General features: G+C 57.7%; 2 protein-coding genes and 1 non-coding gene across 5 annotated transcripts in view; 2 read left to right on the plus strand and 1 right to left on the minus strand.

Moving 5' to 3' along the window:
* Nucleotides 1–18,433, plus strand: part of ERCC2 (ERCC excision repair 2, TFIIH core complex helicase subunit) — a 27,922-nt gene extending 9,489 nt beyond the window's left edge. Inside the window, exons 5-24 of one of the 3 annotated variants that reach the window (XM_030873908.3) lie at nt 46–108; nt 265–378; nt 5,226–5,342; nt 5,431–5,547; nt 5,892–6,015; nt 6,113–6,209; nt 6,295–6,428; nt 6,513–6,681; nt 9,050–9,168; nt 11,361–11,430; nt 11,521–11,590; nt 11,682–11,783; nt 12,931–12,994; nt 13,513–13,634; nt 15,031–15,123; nt 15,223–15,295; nt 15,520–15,590; nt 15,692–15,835; nt 15,926–16,069; nt 16,518–18,433. In XM_030873908.3, the coding sequence (XP_030729768.1) occupies nt 46–108; nt 265–378; nt 5,226–5,342; nt 5,431–5,547; nt 5,892–6,015; nt 6,113–6,209; nt 6,295–6,428; nt 6,513–6,681; nt 9,050–9,168; nt 11,361–11,430; nt 11,521–11,590; nt 11,682–11,783; nt 12,931–12,994; nt 13,513–13,634; nt 15,031–15,123; nt 15,223–15,295; nt 15,520–15,590; nt 15,692–15,835; nt 15,926–16,069; nt 16,518–16,610 (2,100 nt within the window). In that variant the 3' untranslated portion in view covers nt 16,611–18,433. Of the gene's footprint in view, nt 1–45; nt 109–264; nt 379–3,717; nt 3,864–5,225; nt 5,343–5,430; nt 5,548–5,891; nt 6,016–6,112; nt 6,210–6,294; nt 6,429–6,512; nt 6,682–9,049; nt 9,169–11,360; nt 11,431–11,520; nt 11,591–11,681; nt 11,784–12,930; nt 12,995–13,512; nt 13,635–15,030; nt 15,124–15,222; nt 15,296–15,519; nt 15,591–15,691; nt 15,836–15,925; nt 16,460–16,517 lie in introns of those variants that run through there. The other 2 variants (XM_060289577.2, XM_060289576.1) reach the window with 2 other exon arrangements.
* On the plus strand, nt 2,413–2,551 carry LOC115862715 (small nucleolar RNA SNORA46). Its single transcript, XR_004043199.1, has one exon. It is a non-coding gene; the product is annotated as a small nucleolar RNA SNORA46 (small nucleolar RNA).
* The window catches only part of KLC3 (kinesin light chain 3), a 27,519-nt gene continuing 23,241 nt past the window's right edge, over nt 16,469–20,746 (minus strand). The window contains 10 exon segments of the mRNA XM_030873912.3: nt 16,469–16,980; nt 17,297–17,360; nt 17,553–17,659; nt 17,751–17,791; nt 17,869–17,959; nt 18,551–18,724; nt 19,250–19,351; nt 19,425–19,512; nt 19,882–20,101; nt 20,503–20,572. Of these exon segments, the coding sequence (XP_030729772.2) occupies nt 16,909–16,980; nt 17,297–17,360; nt 17,553–17,659; nt 17,751–17,791; nt 17,869–17,959; nt 18,551–18,724; nt 19,250–19,351; nt 19,425–19,512; nt 19,882–20,101; nt 20,503–20,572 (1,029 nt within the window). The 3' untranslated portion in view covers nt 16,469–16,908.

A 20,746-nucleotide genomic window follows, 5' to 3' on the forward strand; every position in this document is an offset into this window, starting at 1 on the left:
AGGAGGCTGGACAGGGGCCGAGGCTGAAGCCATTGTCGTCGGCAGGCATATCCACTGGAGGTGACTAAACTCATCTACTGTTCGAGGACTGTGCCTGAGATTGAGAAGGTGAGCCTGGGACCAATCCCAGTGCCCCTCACTGTCCCCTAACCCAGCGGTCCCCCTGGCGGTTGCCATCAAAGCTTTGGGGGCCTGTGGGAAGCTGGGGAAGGGGCTGGGGCTTTCAATGAGGCCAAGTCCCCCCTTCCTTATCAACTGGAACAGGTGATTGAAGAACTTCGAAAGTTACTCAACTTCTATGAGAAACAGGAGGGCGAGAAGCTGTCGTTTTTGGGGCTGGCTCTGAGCTCCCGAAAGAACCTGTGTATTCATCCCGAGGTGAGTGCCCATTCCTCCCCTCGCCCTAAGCCTCAGGATAGAGGAAACTCTGCCATCCAGCCAGGAGTCCTAGATCCCCACCCAGACCAGACGTCTCAGGGAGATGTGCAGGTGCCATGCACAGAATTCTCTTCTCACTCATCAAATGCCGACTCATCAGTCATGGCCCAGGCACACCTCCGCTGGGGAGCCTTCCCACTTTCCCCAGCCTGAGAGAAGTTAAAAAGGCAGCTCCTTGGGGCTTCCCTGGTGGCGCAGTGGTTGGGAGTCCGCCTGCCGATGCAGGGGACACGGGTTTGTGCCCCGGTCCGGGAGTATCCCACATGCCGCGGAGCGGCTAGGCCCATGAGCCATGGCTGCTGAGCCTGCGCGTCCAGAGCCTGTGCTCCGTGGCGGGGGAGGCCACAACAGTGAGAGGCCCACGTACTGCAAAAAAAAAAAAAAGAGCAGCTCCTGGAGGCTGGCAGGTCTGGTTTCCTGATTCTGAAATGTACTAGCCATATACTCTTGCATAGGTGGTTTCTGCTCTCGGGACCTCAGTCCTCTTTTCTGTAAAATGGGGATAATTAATCACCTGCTTCATACAGTTGTTGATAAGATTGGGCAAGGGGGTGGGGTTGGGCGAAATGGGTGAAGGGGTCAGAAAGTACAGACTTCTAGTTATAAGATAAATAAGTCACATAACGTACAGTTGACCCTTTGTATCTGTGGATGCAGAACCTGCGGATAGGGAGGGCCAACTGTGCTACGCCACTTTATATAAGGGACTCGAGCATCTGTTAATTTTGTTATCCACGGGGTGGACCTGGAACCAAGTCCCCCTTGGATATTGAGGGACAGCTGTACAGCATGGTGACTGTAAGTCATATACTGTATTGTATATTTGAAAGTTTCTAAAAGAGTAGATCTTAAAAGTTCTTATCACAAGAAAACAGATTGTAACTATGTATGGTGATGGATGTTAACTAGACTTACGGTGGTGGTCGTTTCCCTACATATACAAGTATCGAATCATGTTGTATACCTGAAACTGATCTATAATGTTATATATCAATTATATTTCAATAATAAAAAAAAGATTTGGCAAGATAATGCATGTATAGCCCTTCACATGTATGAAGAGCTAAAAGAATTTTAGGAATTATGGGGAATTCCCTGGCGGTCCAGTGGTTAGGATTCTGTGCGTCCACTGAAGGGGACACGGGTTCGATTCCTGGTCAGGGAACTAAGATCCTACAAGCCACACGGCACAGCCAAAAAAAAAAAAGAATATTAGAAATTATAGTGATATTAATAAATATTAATATATGATACATAGAAAAATAGTTGTTATCGTTAAGTTACAAAACCATTGGGGTCACTGAGCTCCAGGCATGATTTTAAGTGCTTTAGTGTGGTAATTCTTTTTTTTTTTTTTTTTTTTTTCTGCGGTACGCGGGCCTCTCACTGTTGTGGCCTCTCCCGTTGCAGAGCACAGGCTCCGGACACGCAGGCCCAGCAGCCGTGGCTCACGGGCCCAGCCGCTCTGCGGCATGTGGGATCCCCCCAGTCCGGAGCACGAACCGTGTCCCCTGCATTGGCAGGCGGACTCTCAACCACTGCGCCACCAGGGAAGCCCCTAGTGTGGTAATTCTTTAGTGCGGTATACTATATTCCAGGAATGTATTTTTTATTTATATATATATATTTTTTGTTGTTGTTACGTTATTTATTTATTTGATTGTGCCAGGTCTTGGTTGTGGCATGTGGGTTCCTTACTTGTGGCTCACCAGCTCTTTAGATGTGGCACAAGGGCTCCCCAGTTGTGGCTCACGGGCTCCTTAGTTGTGGCATGTGAACTGTCAGCTGAGGTATGCATGTGGGATCCAGTTCCCTGACCTGGGATCGAACCCGGGCCCCCTGCATTGGGAGTGTGGAGTCTTAACCACTGTGCCACCAGGGAAGTCCCAGAATATATATTATGTAATGTTATTTGTAAGAATGTATGAGAAATAATATAGATAGTGGATGATGACTAAAGAGCAGTGGCACCCCAGCACTGTGTTGAAACCCATGGATGGGAATCTTTCCCATTCTTGGTGATGCTGTAGTGCAAAAGTATCCCTGGCTCTTTCTTTCTGGACAGCCGACTTCATGCCATCCTGCTGTCGCTACGTGGAATTAAGGAACATAACTCTATTCAGCCTTTGTTATCCGATAGCAAGGAGGATTGGGAGATACGAAAGCTTCCACAGACTCTAGAGCAAAATTTCAAGATGCTTTCTTTTAAACAAAAGTTTAAATTATGACTTTTAGTTTAGAGGCATAAATGAAGAGGAACCATGTAGCAAATGGATGTATGCGTGTGCCCAGAACACGCTCAGGTGGTGGTTCTGTCCCCCTTAGGAAAGTGAGAAGTTGAGAATTAATTAACTGGATTAGATTTTCTGGAAATGTGGTAAGTGTATAAGTAGTATTCTGCTGTATGTCAGGATGGTATCTCAGTTGTCTCCAGAGATATAGAGTGACCTGGATAATGCTAAAGATTGCGACAGATAATTCCATCTTGGTTTTGTCCCTCCACATGCCTGCTGCCTTGGAAGGATTTAAAAGCATAGCTGTAGTTTTCATTTGGATTGAATTTAGTTCTTCAAAATAGATTTGCCATTGGGTCTCTGCTTCAATCCTAGATAAAGTTTTCATAGTTTTAAAATACTTTTCTGTGGGAGCATACATGACACTTAACATTGTGTACCTTGTACAATGTTTTTCTTTTTTTTTTTCTTCTGTACGCGGGCCTCTCACTGTTGTGGCCTCTCGTGTTGCGGAGCACAGGCTCAGCGGCCATGGCTCAGGGGCCCAGCCGCTCCGTGGCATGTGGGATCTTCCCAGACCGGGGCACGAACCCGTGTCCCCTTCATCGGCAGGCGGACTCTCAACCACTGTGCCACCAGGGGAGCCCATTTTTCTTACTTATTTTTGGCTGAGTTGGGTGTTTGTTGCTGGGCGCAGGCTTTCTCTAGTTGCGGTGAGCGGGGGCTACTCTTTGTTGCAGTGCGCACGCTTCTCATTGCCGTGGCTTCTTGTTGTGGAGCACGGGCTCTAGATGTGTGAGCTTCAGTAGTTGTGGCTCATGGGCTCTAGAGCGCAGCCTCAGTAGTTGTGGTACACGGGCCTAGTTGCTCCGCAGCATGTGGGATCTTCCCGGACCAGGGCTTGAACCTGTGTCCCCTGCATTGACAGGCGGATTCTTAACCACTCCGCCACCAGGGAAAGCCCAATGTATTTGTTTTTTTGTTTTTTTGTTTTTGCCATACGCGGGCCTCTCACTCTTGTGGTCTCTCCCGTTGCGGAGCACAGGCTCCGGACGCACAGGCCCAGCGGCCATGACTCACGGGCCCAGCCGCTCCACGGCACGCGGGATCTTCCCGGACTGGGGCACGAACCCGCGTCCCCTGCATCGGCAGGTGGACTCTCAACAACTGCGCCACCAGGGAAGCCCCAATGTATTTGTTTTTTTGTGTGATTTTTTTGGGGGGTATTTATTGTTTGTTTGTTTATTTTTGGCTGCGCCGGGTCTTAGTTGCAGCATGTGGAATCTCGTTGCAGCATGTGGGGTCTTTAGTCGCGGCATGCCAACTTCTTAGTTGAGGCATGTGAACTCTTAGTTGTAGCATGAGGACTTACTAGTTGCGGCGTGCGGAATCTTAGTTGCGGCATGTGGGCTTCTCAGTTGAGGTATGTGGACTCTTAGTTGGGGCTTGCCGGCTCCTTAGTTGTGGCATGCAAACTCTTAGTGTGGCATGCGGGATCTAGTTCCCTGACCCGGATTAGAACCCCGGGCTCCCTGCATTGGGAGCAGGGGGTCTTACCCACTGGACACCAGGGAAGTCCCATACGACGTATTTATATTACCTAATTAAAAAAAGATAAAATGTAAAGGCATTTAAGAAAGAGAAAGAAGTAGTATAAGCTTTGGCAACTAGGGACTTCCTTGGTGGTCCAGTGGTTGAGACTTCGCCTTTGGTCGGGGAGCTAAGATCCCACATGCCTGGCAGACAAAAGACCAAAAAACATAAAAGAGAAGCAATATTGTAACAAATTCAGTAAAGACTTTAAAACAAAAAGCCTTGGCAACTGATGGAAAGGGAGAGGGAGGGGTCGCAGCCTCGGAGCCTTCCCTCTGGTGAGGGAAAGGTTCTGTTCTGAGGACAGGGAGCCCTGGGCTGTGACGGTGCCACCAGTGGAGCCTCAGAGGGCTCGGAGCAGGGCAGAGGTAAGGCAGGTTCTCAAACTGCGATCAGAGCCTCCTCTGATTCTTGGACCTTGCCAAAGTTCTGGCTGTTTTAGCATTTTAAAAGATAAAGCAGAAAAATAAATAAATAAATAAATAAATAAAGGTAAAGCAGGACTTCCCTGGCGGTCCAGTGGTTAAGCCTCCGTGCTTCCAACGTAGGGGGTGCAGGTCGATCCCTAGTTGGAGAATTAAGATCCCACATGCCGTGTGGCACGGCCAACAAAAAAAAGATAAAGCAGTTATTCTTCATCTACATGCTAAAGAATCTTCAAGCCTTAATAGTTTGAAAAATTGAGATGTAATTGGCATTATGTAGAGGTTAACATTTTGAAAAGAATGAGAGCCTAACAGCTGTCCCACTCTTGCATCCCTGCAGTAAGTTCTCGGTGTCTTAACTGTTTAATAACAAAGCAGATTGAGGTTCGAGTTTTCCACAAATGCCCAAGTCTCACCCCGGTTGGAATAGGACGGCCTCCTATCCCGCCTATGCGTTAGGCGTTGAGCCCCGGATTCAAGGAGTGGTTGGGCCTCTCAGCCTTTCTCGGTGCTAAGATGCTCCCTGGCCCCTCAGGTGACGCCCCTGCGCTTTGGGAAGGACGTCGACGGAAAATGCCACAGCCTCACGGCCTCCTACATAAGGGCACAGTACCAGCGGGACCCCAGCCTGCCCCACTGCCGCTTCTACGAGGTGCCTGCGGGGCAGCGGTGAGAGACAGAGGGTGGGACCGCTAGCAACGGCCAACCTCCCTGAACCCCAGGTACCCTCTCACCCATAGGAATTTGATGTCCATGGGCGCCAGGTGCCCCTCCCTGCTGGCATCTACAACCTGGACGACCTGAAGGCCATGGGGCGGCGCCAGGGCTGGTGCCCATACTTCCTTGCCCGATACTCAGTGAGGAGGCCAGCAGGGGTCGGGCAGAGGGGCGTGTGTGAGGGTTACAGGCTGCCTGCCTATCTGTCTATCTGCCTAGATCTCCCTATTGGTCTGTGCCTGTATCTGTCTGTCAGTGTATCCGTTTGCGTATATGCATTTGTGCCTTGCCTGTGTCTGTCTTGCCTCGTCTCTGCGTGCCTGTCTGTGTCTGTCTGTCCATCTGCCTGTGTCTCTTGCCTCGCCTCGCCTCTGTGGGCCTGTGGGGCAGTGGTGTGGCATCGTGGTGTGGACGGCGGTGGCAGGGCCCCAGGGCTGGGTGCTGGCAGACGGCCCGGGCTGACCTTGCCCGCCTCGGCCCCCAGATCCTGCACGCCAACGTGGTGGTCTACAGCTACCACTACCTCCTGGACCCCAAGATTGCCGACCTGGTGTCCAAGGAGCTGGCCCGCAAGGCCGTCGTCGTCTTCGACGAGGCCCACAACATTGGTGAGGGAGGGGGCCAGGGCAGGGAGGCGATGCCAGCCCCTCAGGCTGCCGCTGCGTCCACCTGCCTGAGCCTGGCCCGCTGCCCGCTCTCCTCCAGACAATGTCTGCATCGACTCCATGAGTGTCAACCTCACCCGCCGGACCCTGGATCGGTGCCAGGGCAACCTGGAGACCCTGCAGAAGACGGTGCTCAGGTGGGGATGCTGCAGCCGGTAGGCCCTGGCGCCTGACCTGCCCCCCAAGTGTCCCCAGCTCTGCCCACACCTGGTCTCCCCGCAGGATCAAGGAGACGGACGAGCAGCGTCTGCGGGACGAGTACCGGCGCCTGGTGGAGGGGCTGCGGGAGGCCAGCACCGCCCGGGAGACCGACGCCCACCTGGCCAACCCCGTGCTGCCCGACGAGGTGCTGAAGGGTGAGCCGCGGCCTGCCCCCGCGCCCCCCGCACCCCTGCCGCTTGGACCCCCAGTGGCGCCTGGCTGAGCCCCTCTCCCCGCAGAGGCGGTGCCGGGCTCCATCCGCACGGCCGAGCACTTCTTGGGCTTCCTGCGGCGGCTGCTGGAGTACATCAAGTGGCGGCTGCGCGTGCAGCACGTGGCGCAGGAGAGCCCGCCCGCCTTCCTGAGTGGCCTGGCCCAGCGCGTGTGCATCCAGCGCAAGCCCCTCAGGTGCGGCCTCCGCGGCTGGGGGTGGGGGGCGTCGAGGCCGGCCCTGGCGCTCGCTGAGCCTTGTCCTCCCAGCCTGTGGCCTGGGCTCACCGTGTCACCAGTATCAGGAGTAAGGGAAGAGTGGGGGGCGCATGTGTGACACTCGTGGGGCAGAGCGGGCAGGTCCGCGAGCTGGTCCTGGGGCCCTGGTGGGGCAGGCGGCACATGGCTCGATCAGAGAATTTACCTGAGGAGAGTTTGATGGAGGGGCTGTGTACAGGGGGCGGGCAGGGTGGAGGAGCTGACGGGTGGCGAGGCCCCTGGGCCCTTGCTAGAGGTCAGAGGTGTTCCTGCCCCAGGCCCCAGGGGAAGGGGAGGGAGCGGCCCTGGGGAGGGGCTCCTGATGAGGCTCAGCAGAGTGGGAGCCGGGAGAAAATGGGGCCCTGCCCCCAGACCCCTGTCTCCTCCCATCAGTGCCTCTCATCGTCCCCGCCGCGACCCCGGCCCCCAGCCTGTGGGCCGGAGCAGCCCCTCAGTGCGATCTGGGGGGCAGGGTCAGTCTCCCGGTCACAGGGCAGGCAGCGAATGGACCTGGGAGTGGGGATGGAGTTTCCTGTGCTTTTCCTTTGCTGTTTTGCATAAGTCATTGGTCTTCTCTGAACCTTAGTTTCCTCCTTTGCGGAGGAGTGGGGGCTACTCTTCGTTGCGGTGCACGGGCTTCTCATGACACTGGCTTCTCTCTTTTTTTTCCTTCTTAATTCATTTATTTATTTTATCTTATTTATTTTTGGCTGCATTGGGTCTTCGTTGCTGCACCTGGGCTTTCTCTAGTTGTGGTGAGCGGAGGCTACTCTTTGTTGCGGTGTGTGGGCTTCTCATTGCGGTGGCTTCTCTTGTTGCGGAGCATGGGCTCTAGGCCCACGGGCTTCAGTAGTTGTGGCACGCGGGCTCAGTAGTTGTGGCTCGCGGGCTCTAGAGCACAGGCTCAGTAGTTGTGGCACACGGGCTTAGTTGCTCTGCAGCACGTGGGATCTTCCTGGCCCAGGGTTCGAACCCGTGTCCCCTACGTTGGCAGACGGATTCTTAACCACTGCACCACCAGGGAAGTCCCTCCTGTGGTGGTTAAATGACAGGGCAGCAATGCCAGGAACCTACCCGGTCTAGAGCACTGATGATGAGCTAAGTGCTTTATGGTCCACATCCCATGGAATCTCAGTACAGTGTCCTCCTTCCCTCGTGGTCCAGTGCAGTGGTTAAGATGCTGCCCTTCCACTGCAGGGGGCACAGGTTTGATCCCTGGTTGGGGAACTAAGATCCCACATGCCACGTGGCCAAAAAAAAAAAAAAAAAAAATACTGTCAATACAGTGTCCTTGCCTCGTGCTGCAGATGAGGACGCTGTGTCCCGCAGAGGAGAAGCCATCGTCCAGGGCCACACAGCACTGCATATGGCAGTTGTGACTCGAAGCCCGGCCTGTAGGGCTCCAGAGCTCCTGGCTGCTCTGCCTCTGAGGGGGTGGGGAGCCCTCGGTGTGGCTTAAACTTTCTCTCACACCTGAGAGACTTTTGAGGACAGAGGGAATCTTAGTTAGCCACATGATACATGTTCTGAGTGCCTGCTCTGTGATGGGGACGCAGTGATGACTGAGACAGCCCTGGCCCTGCCCTCCTGGGGCTCACAGTTCAGTTGGGGAGACAGACCCGTCCCAGATAGGGCCAACCCAGGGCTGGGATGGGGGAGTCCTGGGGGCTGAGGGAACACAGAGGGGGCACCTGATCGAGCTTGGGGGAAGAGAAGACAGACTTGAAGAAAGGAGGTTCAGGAGGCCGGTTTTAAACTTGACAGTCTGCCTGGCTCCAAAGCCAGGTTCTCCTGCCCCACCGCCTGTCCCCGAGGGGTGAGAGCCTCCAGCTGGGTGGCCTTGCGTGTACGGCTCTGTGAGGGTGTGTGAGATTGTCCTCTGTGAGCCTGTGGGACTCTGACGCTGTGAGTGTCACCGAGGGTGGTGGGTGTGACTGAGACATTGCGAGAGGTTCTGGGCATGAGTATATGACGGTGTGGCCATGCGGGATTCACGCTGTGGCTGTGGGACGCTGGGTCACCCCTTCTGACCGAGTACCTGCATGTGAGAGTGTGATCTCATGTGACATGACTGCGACTCTGTGGGCCGTGTGATTATTACTCCGTGTGTGCCCTCGTGTGGCTGTGACCCCGTGGGACATGCACTTGTACAAGGTGGGGACACAGAGGTGACTGACACAGACCCAGGCCCTGCCCTCACGGGACTGCCAGGCGGCGGGGGAGGCGGTGCGTGACCACGTCCTCTGAGGGCGAGGAGGGGACTCTGGGGCCCGCTGCCTTCCCTCAGCCCATCCCGCCACCCCGCCAGGTTCTGCGCCGAGCGCCTCCGCTCGCTCCTGCACACCTTGGAGATCGCGGATCTCGCCGACTTCTCCCCTCTCACCCTCCTGGCTAACTTCGCCACGCTCGTCAGCACCTACGCCAAGGGTGAGCTCACCTCTTCCTGCCTCTGCCGGGGGCCCGGAATCGGGATCTGGCAGCGCCTGGAGGGTTGCCCCTGGGACTCGGACTGGCGGGACCTCGCAGGGTGGGGCTCGGGAGTTTGGGCTTTATTTTGAGGGCAGCGGGGAGCCACGAAGCGCTCTCGAGTGAGCAGGCCTCGCGCTCAGATTTGCGTGTCCAAAGGTTCCCTCTGGCTGCAGAGTGGAGAAGGATGGGGGTGGGCAGAGGCATGAGGTGAGGCCGGAGAAGTTCTGTGGGGGGTCTGCTCGCTCACACCGGGCGGTGGGATCAGGGGTTGGTCATGCTGCTCCGAGTGGCACTGGGGAGCCATGGCAGGTTCTGAGCAAGGGAGAGGCAGGGTCAGATTTGTGCTTTAGAATGTTTCTTCTAGCAGAGGCTGGGCCAGTGTGGGAGGAGAGAAAAGGAGGGGCTGGAGAGAGATGTGGGAGCTGAAGCGGCCGGGACCTGGTGCCTGGTCGTGCGGGGCCGGGGGCAGAGGAGTCGAGGAGGATGCTCGGATTTCCAGGGGAGAGGGGAGCGTTCCCTCCGCTTCCTCAGCTTTAAGCTGGCCAAGGGCTCGGTCTGATCCCCGGGGATTACTCCTCTATCTAGGAAACTAGGTCAGGCCTGCCTGATGTCCTGCGGCCTGGTGTGGCCTTGGCAGGAGGATAGTGAGTCCGTCTCCCCCACCCCAGGGCCGATAGGCAGCAAGTCTCACCAGAAGCTTCCTTCTGCGCCCATCCCTCCGTCCACCCCGTCTTGCCTCTCGGTCTGTCTTTCTCCTCTGTTCCCCACTTCACCGTCTCCCAGCACCTGACATTCTTTATTTGGAACGTCCTTCCCGATGTTCCTCAGCCTCCAGCTGTCTCCCCCTCATCCTTCAGTTCTCGGCTCGGGAGAAATGCCGCCGCCTCCTCCAGAAAGCCCCTTCTGACTCCCAGGCTGGGCCAGGCCCCTCCTCTAGGCTTCCCGTCCCAGCCTTGCCCACTCAAGAGTGGTCACTCTGTGGGGACAGGTCTGTGTCCCCATCACTGGACTGTGAGTCCTGAGAGGGCAGGACCAGGGCTGTCTCAGTCACTGCTGCATCCTCAGCACAGGGCTAGGCACAGAGGACTTGATTTTTTAAAAAATTTTTACTAAAAAAAAAAAGTTTTTACTAAGTGAAATAGAATACGTGGATTCATTCATTCATTTATTGGTTCAACAAATGGGCCAGGCCCAGCACTGGGGAAGTGGCAGGAACCAAGAAAGACCTCATTCCTGACCTCCCAGAACTTACGTGCTAGCTGGGAAGACAGGGAGCCGAGATGCAGACACAGGTAAGGAAGATGATTCCAGAAAGTGATAGTTTTCGTGAGAAACAAACATGTCGCCGTGTTGGAGAACACCTACATGGCTGGCGTGGCTTTTCTGGGGAGCTGACGTTTGAGCTGAGTTCCGAATAACCAAATGGAGCCAGCTGCCTTGGGAAGCTTGCCAGGCAGTGGGGCAAGTGCAAAGGCCCTGGGGTGGAATGAGCCTGGTGGTTTTGAAAGTGAGGCAGGAGGCCCGTGAGCAAGGAGGAAATGGGGTCATCGCGGCAGGATCCCACAGACAATTCTGGACCCTGGGAGGAGTGTGGGGGTTCTGAGAAGGGGCAAGTTGTGAACTGACTCAGGATTTCACAGAGTCCCTCTGGCTGCTGTGAAGGGAGCAGGGGTGGGAGCGGGGAGCCCAGTGAGGAGGCGACTGCAGTGGTCTAGGCGGGAGGTGATGGCGGCTGCACTGGGCCGGGGGTGGAGGAAGTGGGCAGCTAGACTTTGGAGGCAGAGCTGACCAGCCTCCTGATGGCTTAGACAGACAGGTGGTAGGAGAAGGTTCGAGACTTTGGCTTGAGTTGGGGGGTGGGCCCCTGCAGCCCCGGGAGAGTGAGGGGTGAGCCTTTGGTACTCTTGGCTCAGGGTCCTCTGAACATTTGCACAGGTGCCGGCCCTGGGGAGAAGTGGGCGGGTTGGGGTATATTTTGGACTCAGATGCTTGGGTTTTAGGTTTGGGCTGCTGGTGGCTGGTCCCATTCACTGAGGAAGGTGGGGGGAGGAGGACTGGGGTGGGGGGAGAAAGTGGGGGGCAGAGGTGGGGGGTGGCCTAGTGGGCATGGTCATGACTGGCGCCCAGGGAATCTCACCGGCCCCCTGTAGGTTTCACCATCATCATTGAGCCCTTTGACGACAGGACCCCAACCATCGCCAACCCCATCCTGCACTTCAGGTGAGACCTGACCCCAGAGGGGGTGTGAATGGACCACAGGGGCCTGGGCCCCCCAGCCTGGCACTCACCACCCTTGTCTTCTCCTCACAGCTGCATGGACGCCTCGCTGGCCATCAAACCTGTGTTTGAGCGCTTCCAGTCCGTCATCATCACATCTGGGGTGAGGGCCCTTTTGGCCCCCAGACCTCCACGGGGGGCCTCCTGATTCCTGCCCAGTCCTGCTAAGATCCCTCCTGCTGTCCCTGGTACAGACGCTGTCCCCGCTGGACATCTACCCCAAGATCCTGGACTTCCACCCCGTCACCATGGCAACCTTCACCATGACATTGGCTCGGGTCTGCCTCTGCCCCATGGTGCGTGGGAGAGGGTGAGGTGATGGGGGAGGGGAGGTGGGAATGAGGGCTGCCTTTCCTCCCTCTGCTCCCTGCCACTTCTCAGGTAGCTGTGGGATTCTGGATTCAGACAGACCTGGGCTTGAGTTCGATGCCCCAAGCCTTAGCTTTCTCATGTGTGAAATGGGAACACCCCCTCTGTGATCTCCCAGGGTGGTTGAGGGGATTGAGTGAGATAGCAGGTGTGAAAGGCCTTTGTGGCCCAGGCCTTGCCCGGTTCATCGTCTGGCTGTGACCTTGCTAAGTGACCTTTCCACTCTGCCTTGGTCCCCTTCTTTGTAAAATGAACATCGTAACATGGGCCCTCAGTTTCATATTTGAAGTCCCTGGGCCGGATGTGTTTTTTGTTTGTTTGTTGTTTTTTGTTTTGCTGCGCCACACGGCTTGTGGGCTCTTAGTTCCCTGATCGGGGATTGAACCCGGGCTCTCAGTAGTGAAAGCATGGAGTCCTAACTACTGGACCACTAGGGAATTCCCCAGATGTGTTTTAGAATTGAGAATTTTCCAGACTGGAAACACTGCCAGTGGGGTCTGGGCAAGTCCCTCCAGTGAGAGTCATATTTCAGCAAACGTTTTGAAGAGTCTAACTAAGGGAGATATGTCAGGACTCTGAATAGGCTCCGGGCAGGTTTTGCTGCTGTAGGAGTTCGTGCCAAGCTTAAACATCTGGAGTTTCCAGAGCGTTTTCGCTTCTGAATTGCCCTTCGGGGTTGTGGACTGGTGCTGACCATGGGCCATGTACCGCGTCGTGCTTTTGTGAGGTTGCTGGCGGCGTTGCACAGTGGCTGTCGAGCTGGGGGTGAGAGGCAACTTCCTGAACCAACTGGCTGGAGGCCGGCACGGGCTAAGAGGGTACTTGCTGCTGAGACACATGGGCAGACTTCGGTTCAGCTCAGTCCCTGCTGTGACCTTGGGCGGGCGACACGACACGCCTTTTGTGAGCCTTAGGTTACTCATCTGCGCCATGCAGATAACAGCGTAGCTGAGGGTTCATTCAATGGCCCTGTGTCTGTAAAAAGCTTAGAACGGCGCTAGCAGGCCGCCTGCGCTCACACTGTGGAGCGGTTGCGGCTGTTTCCCTTATCGTGACCTCTCTTGCTCTTTCCAGATCATTGGCCGTGGCAATGACCAGGTGGCCATCAGCTCCAAGTTTGAGACCCGGGAAGATATCGGTATGGCACCCACAGGGGATGGTTTGTATGGGTCCCAGGAGGGGAGGTGGAGCAGTCAGCGCGGGCTGGGTCGTGATGCAGTAACGAATACCCCCACATCGAAGTGGCTTCAGGCAGAGGTACTTCTCGCCCACAGTCCGTGCCATCGTGGGTTGGTGGGGGCCTGCCCCATGTCTCGTGCTGGGAGCTTCCACCACTGGACACATGACTGTGGTGCTGAGCTGTGAGGGAGGGATCGTGGTGAACTGTGAACTGCCTCGTAAAGGTTCTCTCCTGGAAGTGACGTGTGGCCCTTTCTGATTCGGCCGTGGCAAGTCCCATGGCCACGCCTATCTTCAGGGGTTTGGGGGTGCCGTCCTCCCAAGGAAAAGCAGAATGTGTTTGAACAGTCCTACAGAGGCCTCAGTGGGGTTTTTAGGAACCCAAATTCAAGACAAGCCATTAGACAGGAACGCTCTGATAGGGAGTGGGGAGGTGGAACCAGGCCAGGACAGAGTCCAACCTCTGACCCCTCACAGCGGTGATCCGGAACTACGGAAACCTCCTGCTGGAGATGTCCGCTGTGGTGCCCGATGGCATCGTGGCCTTCTTTACCAGCTACCAGTACATGGAGAGCACCGTGGCCTCCTGGTACGAGCAGGTACGCCCAGCTACTCACTCCACAGAAGGCCCCTGTCTCAGCTCTTGGCTCTGTTCCCCTGTGTGTTGGCTTCATTGCTCTTGTGTTTTAAATGGTGACATGTATCATAGGTGATAGGACAGCGTATAAAACACAGATGGACAGTTTAAAGAATAAATAGCGTTCCCTCTTCTCCCAATATCCAGGGTAAGAACTAAGACATGAGCAGCCTCGCTGGGCCCCTTCCTCAGAGGTGTGGCCCTCAGGAGAGGTGACCACATTCCCACCTTATGGGTTTTTGGGGTTACTTCCTGACAGCCTCTCCAGCTTGGTGTCGAGACACTGGGTAGCAGGTGTGACTCTAGCTGGGTGCTGCGCCTCTAGAGGAAGGTTCTGGAGAATTAAGGCTGGATACAGGCTCGGGGCAAAGAACCTGCAGGAGCCCCTTCTGGGGAGCGTGTGGGTGAGGTCATGGGGAAATGGAGCTCACCACGGCTGGGCACTGGCAACCCAACAGCATGTGGATGGGGCAGGGGCACCGTGTCCTTTCTGATTCTGAATGCACCACGGGCCCAGCTCTCGGGGAAGTTAGGGCGCTTCTTTGGGCTGAGACGAGTGAACTTGTCTAATGTTAGCACCAGGCAATGTGTGGGAACCTCATTCACGCACAACCAAGACCTTGGTCTTGTCGTCAGGCTCTTTCCACACAGTGGGAAAGGCGGCTGTCAGCCACCTGAGCGCCACATCCTGTGTGCCTTTCGTGTCTTATTTAAGAAGCCTTTGCCGACCCCAGGGTCCCGAAGATGGGCTCCTGTGTTTCCTTCTAGAAGCTTTGTAGTTGTAGCTTTCACATCTAAGGGCTGTGAGGTACCTCAGATTTACCTTTGTGTATGATGTAAGGCAGGGGTCAAGATTCATTTTTTTCCCATATGGAAATCTAATTGCTCCAGCCCCACTTACTGAAAAGAGCTCCCCGCACTGAGTGGCACAAGTGACCGTCTGTGTGTGGGGGGGTGTTTCTGGACCCTCTGTTTTGTCTCACTGGTCCATCTGTGTATCTGTCCTTTATTCGTACCACACATCTATTTCAGTGTCAAATATGAAATCTCACGTCAGCCTCTGATTGGCTCTGCCTGGCCTCTCCACCTATCACCTGCATCCCGATGGGCCATCTTGAGCCACATGCCTGTTCCATTCAGCCAAAGGATGAGGACTGGTCCCCTCCCCGGGTCACAGGGTTTTCCAAGGAAGTGACAGTACCACCACCCTCCCCAAGTCTCCAGTGGTCAAGCTGAGGCCTGGGGAGAGAAGTGGTCTGTTGCACGGGAATCTGACAGAGTTGAGTTTAACCAGGACTCCCCTGTCCTTTAATCCTCTGCCAGCCCACACCCTGACCTCCCTGGTGTCTTTCCCTAAGGGCATCCTCGAGAACATCCAAAGGAACAAGCTGCTCTTTATTGAGACCCAAGATGGGGCTGAGACCAGTGTTGCCCTGGAGAAGTACCAGGAGGTGGGTATTACCGGGGGAAGAGGAAAGCCCAGGGTGGAGAGGGGCCAGAGGAGGCAGCTCCGAGGTGACGCATCTCGTGTCCTGGCCTCCCCTCCCCAGGCCTGCGAGAACGGCCGTGGGGCCATCCTGCTCTCGGTGGCCCGAGGCAAAGTGTCTGAGGGAATTGACTTTGGTGAGTGGACTAGGCTCTCCCCTCCCCCGAGCGCCTGCGTGGATGTCTGGCCATTTCTGCTCCCCCAGGGGACCGGCGGCCCATAGCCTGGGCACGCACGGGGGCCTCCCCTTCCTTCCATCCCTGGGTGCTCTGCAGGGCCCTTGGGGTGCAGTCACTCAAACAGCACGAGCTCCCGGGCCCCGCGAGCTCAGCCCTCTCACTCCCCCTCCTGTGTCCCGCAGTGCACCACTACGGCCGGGCCGTCATCATGTTCGGGGTGCCCTACGTCTACACCCAGAGCCGCATTCTCAAGGTGAGCAGCGCCTGGGGGCGGTAGGACGTGAAGGCCTCTGTCGGGCCCTCTCCTTAGGACTTGTGTAAGGGACGTTGCCCCCGCCATCTCTGCACCCACAGGCGCGGCTGGAATACCTTCGGGACCAGTTCCAGATTCGAGAGAATGACTTTCTGACCTTCGATGCCATGCGCCACGCGGCCCAGTGCGTGGGTCGGGCCATCAGGGGCAAGACTGACTACGGCCTCATGGTCTTTGCCGACAAGGTGCGCATTCCGGGGCCCCCGCCAACCAGGTGGTTCCCCCAGTCGTTTCCCCCTGCCAGGGTCCTGACATCCTCCCTCTCCCACTCACAGCGCTTTGCCCGGGCCGACAAGCGGGGCAAACTGCCCCGCTGGATCCAGGAGCACCTCACCGACGCCAACCTCAACCTGACCGTTGACGAGGGAGTCCAGGTCGCCAAGTACTTCCTGAGGCAGATGGCACAGCCATTCCACCGGGTGAGCCCGCGGCGCCTAAGCTCCTCTTTCAGGAAGGGCCCTTGGCTTTCTCCCCAGCCCCAAGCCCAGCCTGCTCCCTGCTCCCTGCCCCCGACAGAGAGGGGTTTGTGTGCACCGGCGCGCCAGGCCTGGGAACTGGAACTGCAGGGAGGGTCGAGGGCTACAGCCAGAGCGTGTGTCTCCAGTGGGAGCCCCGAGCTGGCCGTGGGCCTCTGGAAAGCCAGTCCTTCTCTAGCTTGGACACAGCTCTCTGGCTGCCCCCTCCCTCCCTCGGCCCATCTTCTGGTTACAGGGACGGGATGCCCTGGGTTATACAGGTGTTTTGAAATTCAAGCATCCTGTCCTGTAGCCCCACCCCCACCCCCCGGGCGGGCCACCTGTCCCTACTGAGTTGTGGACCCCTGTGTTAGGAAGTGCAGCAGCTGACACCCCCCCTGCCCCCCACCAGGAGGATCAGCTGGGCCTGTCCCTGCTCAGCCTGGAGCAGCTGGAGTCAGAGGAGACGCTGCGGAGGATAGAGCAGATCGCTCAGCAGCTGTAGCGGGGCGGGGGCGGGGCCATAAAAGGAGTTGGCCGCGCCTCGTGAGCCTTACCTGGCCCTGGGTCCCAGTAGCTTGGAGGGCGCCCCCGGGGGAGGCGCTTAAAGGTCCCTGCAGGACACCTCAGGCGACGTTCTGGCTGCCAAGTCTACGGCCTTTAATCACAGGAGGAGAGGACAGCGGGGAAGCCCGAGACACTGGGTGCCCCCAGGGGTGGGAGCGAGTCAGGGAGATGAAAGCACTCCCCTCCCCTCCCTCTCCCGCTCCTCCTGAGAAGCGCAGCCCGTGGTTCTGTCGCCTTCAGGGGGGGCCCAGGTCCTGGGTGCTGGCGCTGAGGGTCCGAGAGGCCTCGCCCAGGTGCCGGCTGGGGAACTGGGGACAGGCACAGGGGGTGGGTGAGGGGCCGGACGCAGCTCTGCTGCAGCTGCCCCTAGGTTACTCCCCAGCAGCCTGGCTGCCAGCTTGTCTATCCTGACGGCCGCGTTGCTCGTCCTCCTGTCCCCACGTCCACCACGTCCACCCTGACTCCAGTCCATCCGTTCCCGCACCTCTACCCAAGTAAAAGCCACCCATGCTCCCTATCCTGGCGTTCACTCCACCGCCAGCCTGAACACTTCCACCCTTCCCTTGCCTCTGGGCCTGTCGGTGTGGCCCCTCACTCCACCCTTGACCCGGGTGTCCCCCTCACCTGGTTCCCAGCAGCCCTGGAACCATCCATGTTCAGCATGTTGAGTGACATGGCCCTCTTCATCCTACAAAGGAAGGTTGGTGGGTGGGGCACAAGTGAGCCCAGGAGTGTCTGGCTCCCACCCTGGGAGGGACCACTCCAGCGCCAGGTTTGATTGTATGTGTGGCAGGGGAGATGGGAGCCATGGAAGGTTCTTGAGCAGGACAGGGAGAGGGGTGGGCTACAGATTCGGCCACCAACCTGACCCAACACTCACCCGGCTGCCCCCACCACCCCCTCGCCTCGGAGCCGGGAGACCAGCTTCTCACTTCCCCGCCGGATGGACTCTCGGAGCTTGGAGAACGAGCTGCTCCGACGAAAAGTCTGGGGAGGGCGCCAGGGACACGGGTCAGTCCCCCCCATTCCATCCAGTACCCACCTCCACCCTGGGAGCCGAGGCAGAGCCTGTCCTCACCTGCTGCTTTGCGTCACCGGCTGTGCCTGTGTTGGGGGCTCCTGGGGAACAGATGGGGCCGTTGTGGTGGGGAGGCTGAGGAGCCCCCTGGGGGAGAGGGGAGGGGCTGGGGGCTCACCGAGAGGGGCAGGCAGGGCCTCCCTGCTGAGGATTTCTTTGTACAGTTCCTCCGCCTCCTGGTACTTGTTCTGTTTCAGGTAGGCTGAGGCCTGTGGGGAGGGCATAGCCTGGGTGATCTTGGCCCAAACCTGGGAGCTTCCCAGGCCCCAGCACTGCACCCAGGCACATCCTTCCAGCCCCCGCAGGAAGAAACCCAGGTTTACCCCACACTCCAGGCCTTGGCCGACAGCAGGGCGGGCTTGGAGCCCAACCCCACCTACTTCCCATAGGGTAGGTGACTTCCTGACTCAGAGCAGGAACCTGTTCCCCACTCTACCTTGAGCCAGTGACACACCTCTCTGTGCCTCAGTTTCCTCACCTGCAAAATGGGGCAACGGGAGCACCTACCTCATAGGGCTCTTGAAGAAACGGATAGTACAGGCAAAGTCCTAAGAAGGGGGTTTAGCTCAATAAACGCTCCCATCTGCTCCCAGCCCGTCTCTCTGGCTTCCTCTTTGACTGGAGCTGTTCTCTGGCTGCCACCAACTTGCCTGTTTCCTGATGCTTCCGTGTCCTCTGTGCTGAGCAACCTCACCAGTCAGGGCCCAGCTTGGAAGCCGAGTCTCATGGGACGACAGCTCGAGGGCTGGGCAGAGGTGGGGCCCCAGGACCAAGACACCCACGCCCCAAGGCGCCCTCACCAGGTTGTTCTTGGTCTTGGCCACATTGGGGTCGTGAGGCCCGCCTAGGGCCTTGTAGATGCTCAGGGCCCGGCCGTAGTGCCGCTCCACCTCCTCGAACTTGCCCTGGTTCTGACACAGCAGGGCCAGGTTGTTGAGCTGCTTGGCCACGTCCGGGTGGTTGGCGCCCAGGACCTAGGAGTCATGGGGTCAGCCGGGGTTGGCGGGCCACGTGATGCCAACAGCCGTAATGAGAGTCATGGGTTGGTGGTTATAGGATTGAAGTGGATGGAGAACTACGGGAGGTTGGGGGCAGAGGGCAGGAACTGCCTGGTCAAACTGGGGAGTAGTTGGGTCAGAGGTCATGGTGGTGCAAAACCTCATGATTATGGGTCAAATAGGTAGATCAAGGCTGGGGTTGTACTGGTCACGTGGGGTTGGAAGGTCGGGACCGGGTGGGGGCATGAGGTGACCTATGAGAGTCAGAATTTAAGACCAAACAGAAGTCATTGGTATGTCAAGGGTGGTGGGTCAGGGGATTGGGTGCTCTAGGTTCAAATTGGAATCTCACGATGTCAAATGGGAGGGGCACAGAAGGTCAGAGGTCACAGGAGCAAGTCAGGGTCATGCAAGGGCCACAGAATTAAACGCTGAAATCGGGATCAAGGGGTGAGAGCCACTCAGGACAGGGGCTCCGTGGGAGCCGGGTGGGGGCAGGACCTTCTCACGGATCTCCAGGGCGCGCTGGCACAGGGGCTCCGCCTCCTGGTAACGCCCACGCTTCCCGTAGAGGACGGCCAGGTTGTTGAGGGTGGCGGCCACCTGCAGGGCGCGAGAGGCGGGTCAGGGGTGGGAAGGCACAGCCCACAGCCCTCCCTCCTGGGCCTGCGCTCACCGCGGGGTGCTCCCGGCCCAGTGTCTGCTCCCGGATCTGCAGGGCGTCGTGGAGAAGGTCTGTGGCCTCTTTGTACTTGTTCTGGTCCCTGTGGGTTGGCCCGAGGGTGGAGGGGGTTTGGCCAGGTTGGGGTAGCAGGGGCCACGGGCTGGGCTGAATCCCGCAGGCCCAGAGACCTGATGACCAAGCATGGGTGGCATCCTCTGGGGGTCCCTTCTGGGGGTCCCTACACTCCCAGTTGGCTGCGAAGCCTCTGCCACCCTAGGTCTCTTCCCCACTCCACTGTGGTCTCTCTTGCCCATGCTGACTCCTCTTTGCCTGGGTCTCAGTGAGCGGCCTCCCCAGAGCTCTGCCCCTTCTCTCCACCACCACCCCTGGTGCCCTGTGCTGGCAGAGCAGGACACCAGGGTCCCCCCGCTTCCTGCCCCCCTCCAGCCGTGGCGGCTGCAGCCCTCACCGGTACACCAGCGCCAGGATGTTGAGCATGGTGGCCACGTCAGGGTGGCAGTGGCCCGAGCTCCGCTCCAGATCCTCTAAGGCCTGGCGGCACAGCGGTGCAGCCACCTCGTAGCGGCCCTGCCCCGTGTACTGGAGCACGAGGTTGTGCAGGGTCCGAAGGCGGGCCGGGATCTCGTAGCCACCCTGCTGAGCAGAGATGGCCCCCGCTGCCTCGGGACCTGGGGGTGCCGGGCACCCAGTCACTGCAGGCCTCCTACTCCAGCCCCACACGAGGGGACACATGCACCCCAAAGCTACAGCTGCCTCGCTGGCCCCTGGGACCACGGGCCCCTGTTCTGACGTCTGAGATTGGAATCACAGGCATCTTACTGGCCCGTGGGATGTGTCCTAGCCTGCGGGACAGAAACATGGGAGCCTGGCTCCTGGGGCCATGGCAGGCCTGCTTTTGCAGCTTCCAGCGTCACCTGCCCGCTGTCACCCCCACAGCCCCCTGCTTCATCCTCCTGACACCCCGCCCTGACCTTCCCCATCCTCCTTCAGAGGCCTTGGGGGCCCAGCGAATCAGAGATTCCCCCCAGCCTGGGCCATTCATCCTCCTGGCTGAGTTCCCCACACCCACCTTTCCTCTCCTCCTCCTCACTGGGGAACAGGGAAGCCAGGCTGTCCTGCTGATGGGGGGACTCGGGCTGCTGCAGAGAGGACAGGAAAGTGGGTGTCATGAGGCTTGGGAGTTTGAGTCAGAGACTGGGGTCCTGGATCCCAGGGTTTGAGGGTGGTGGTGGTCAGGGGTCTCCTGAGGGCTTGGGGAGGATCCTCGGGCTTTGTGGAGCAGATGGGGGCCTTCGGTGGAAGTTCTAGTGGGG

Source organism: Globicephala melas, chromosome 19 (genome assembly GCF_963455315.2).
Source record: "Globicephala melas chromosome 19, mGloMel1.2, whole genome shotgun sequence".
NCBI classification, from domain to species: Eukaryota; Metazoa; Chordata; class Mammalia; order Artiodactyla; family Delphinidae; genus Globicephala; species Globicephala melas.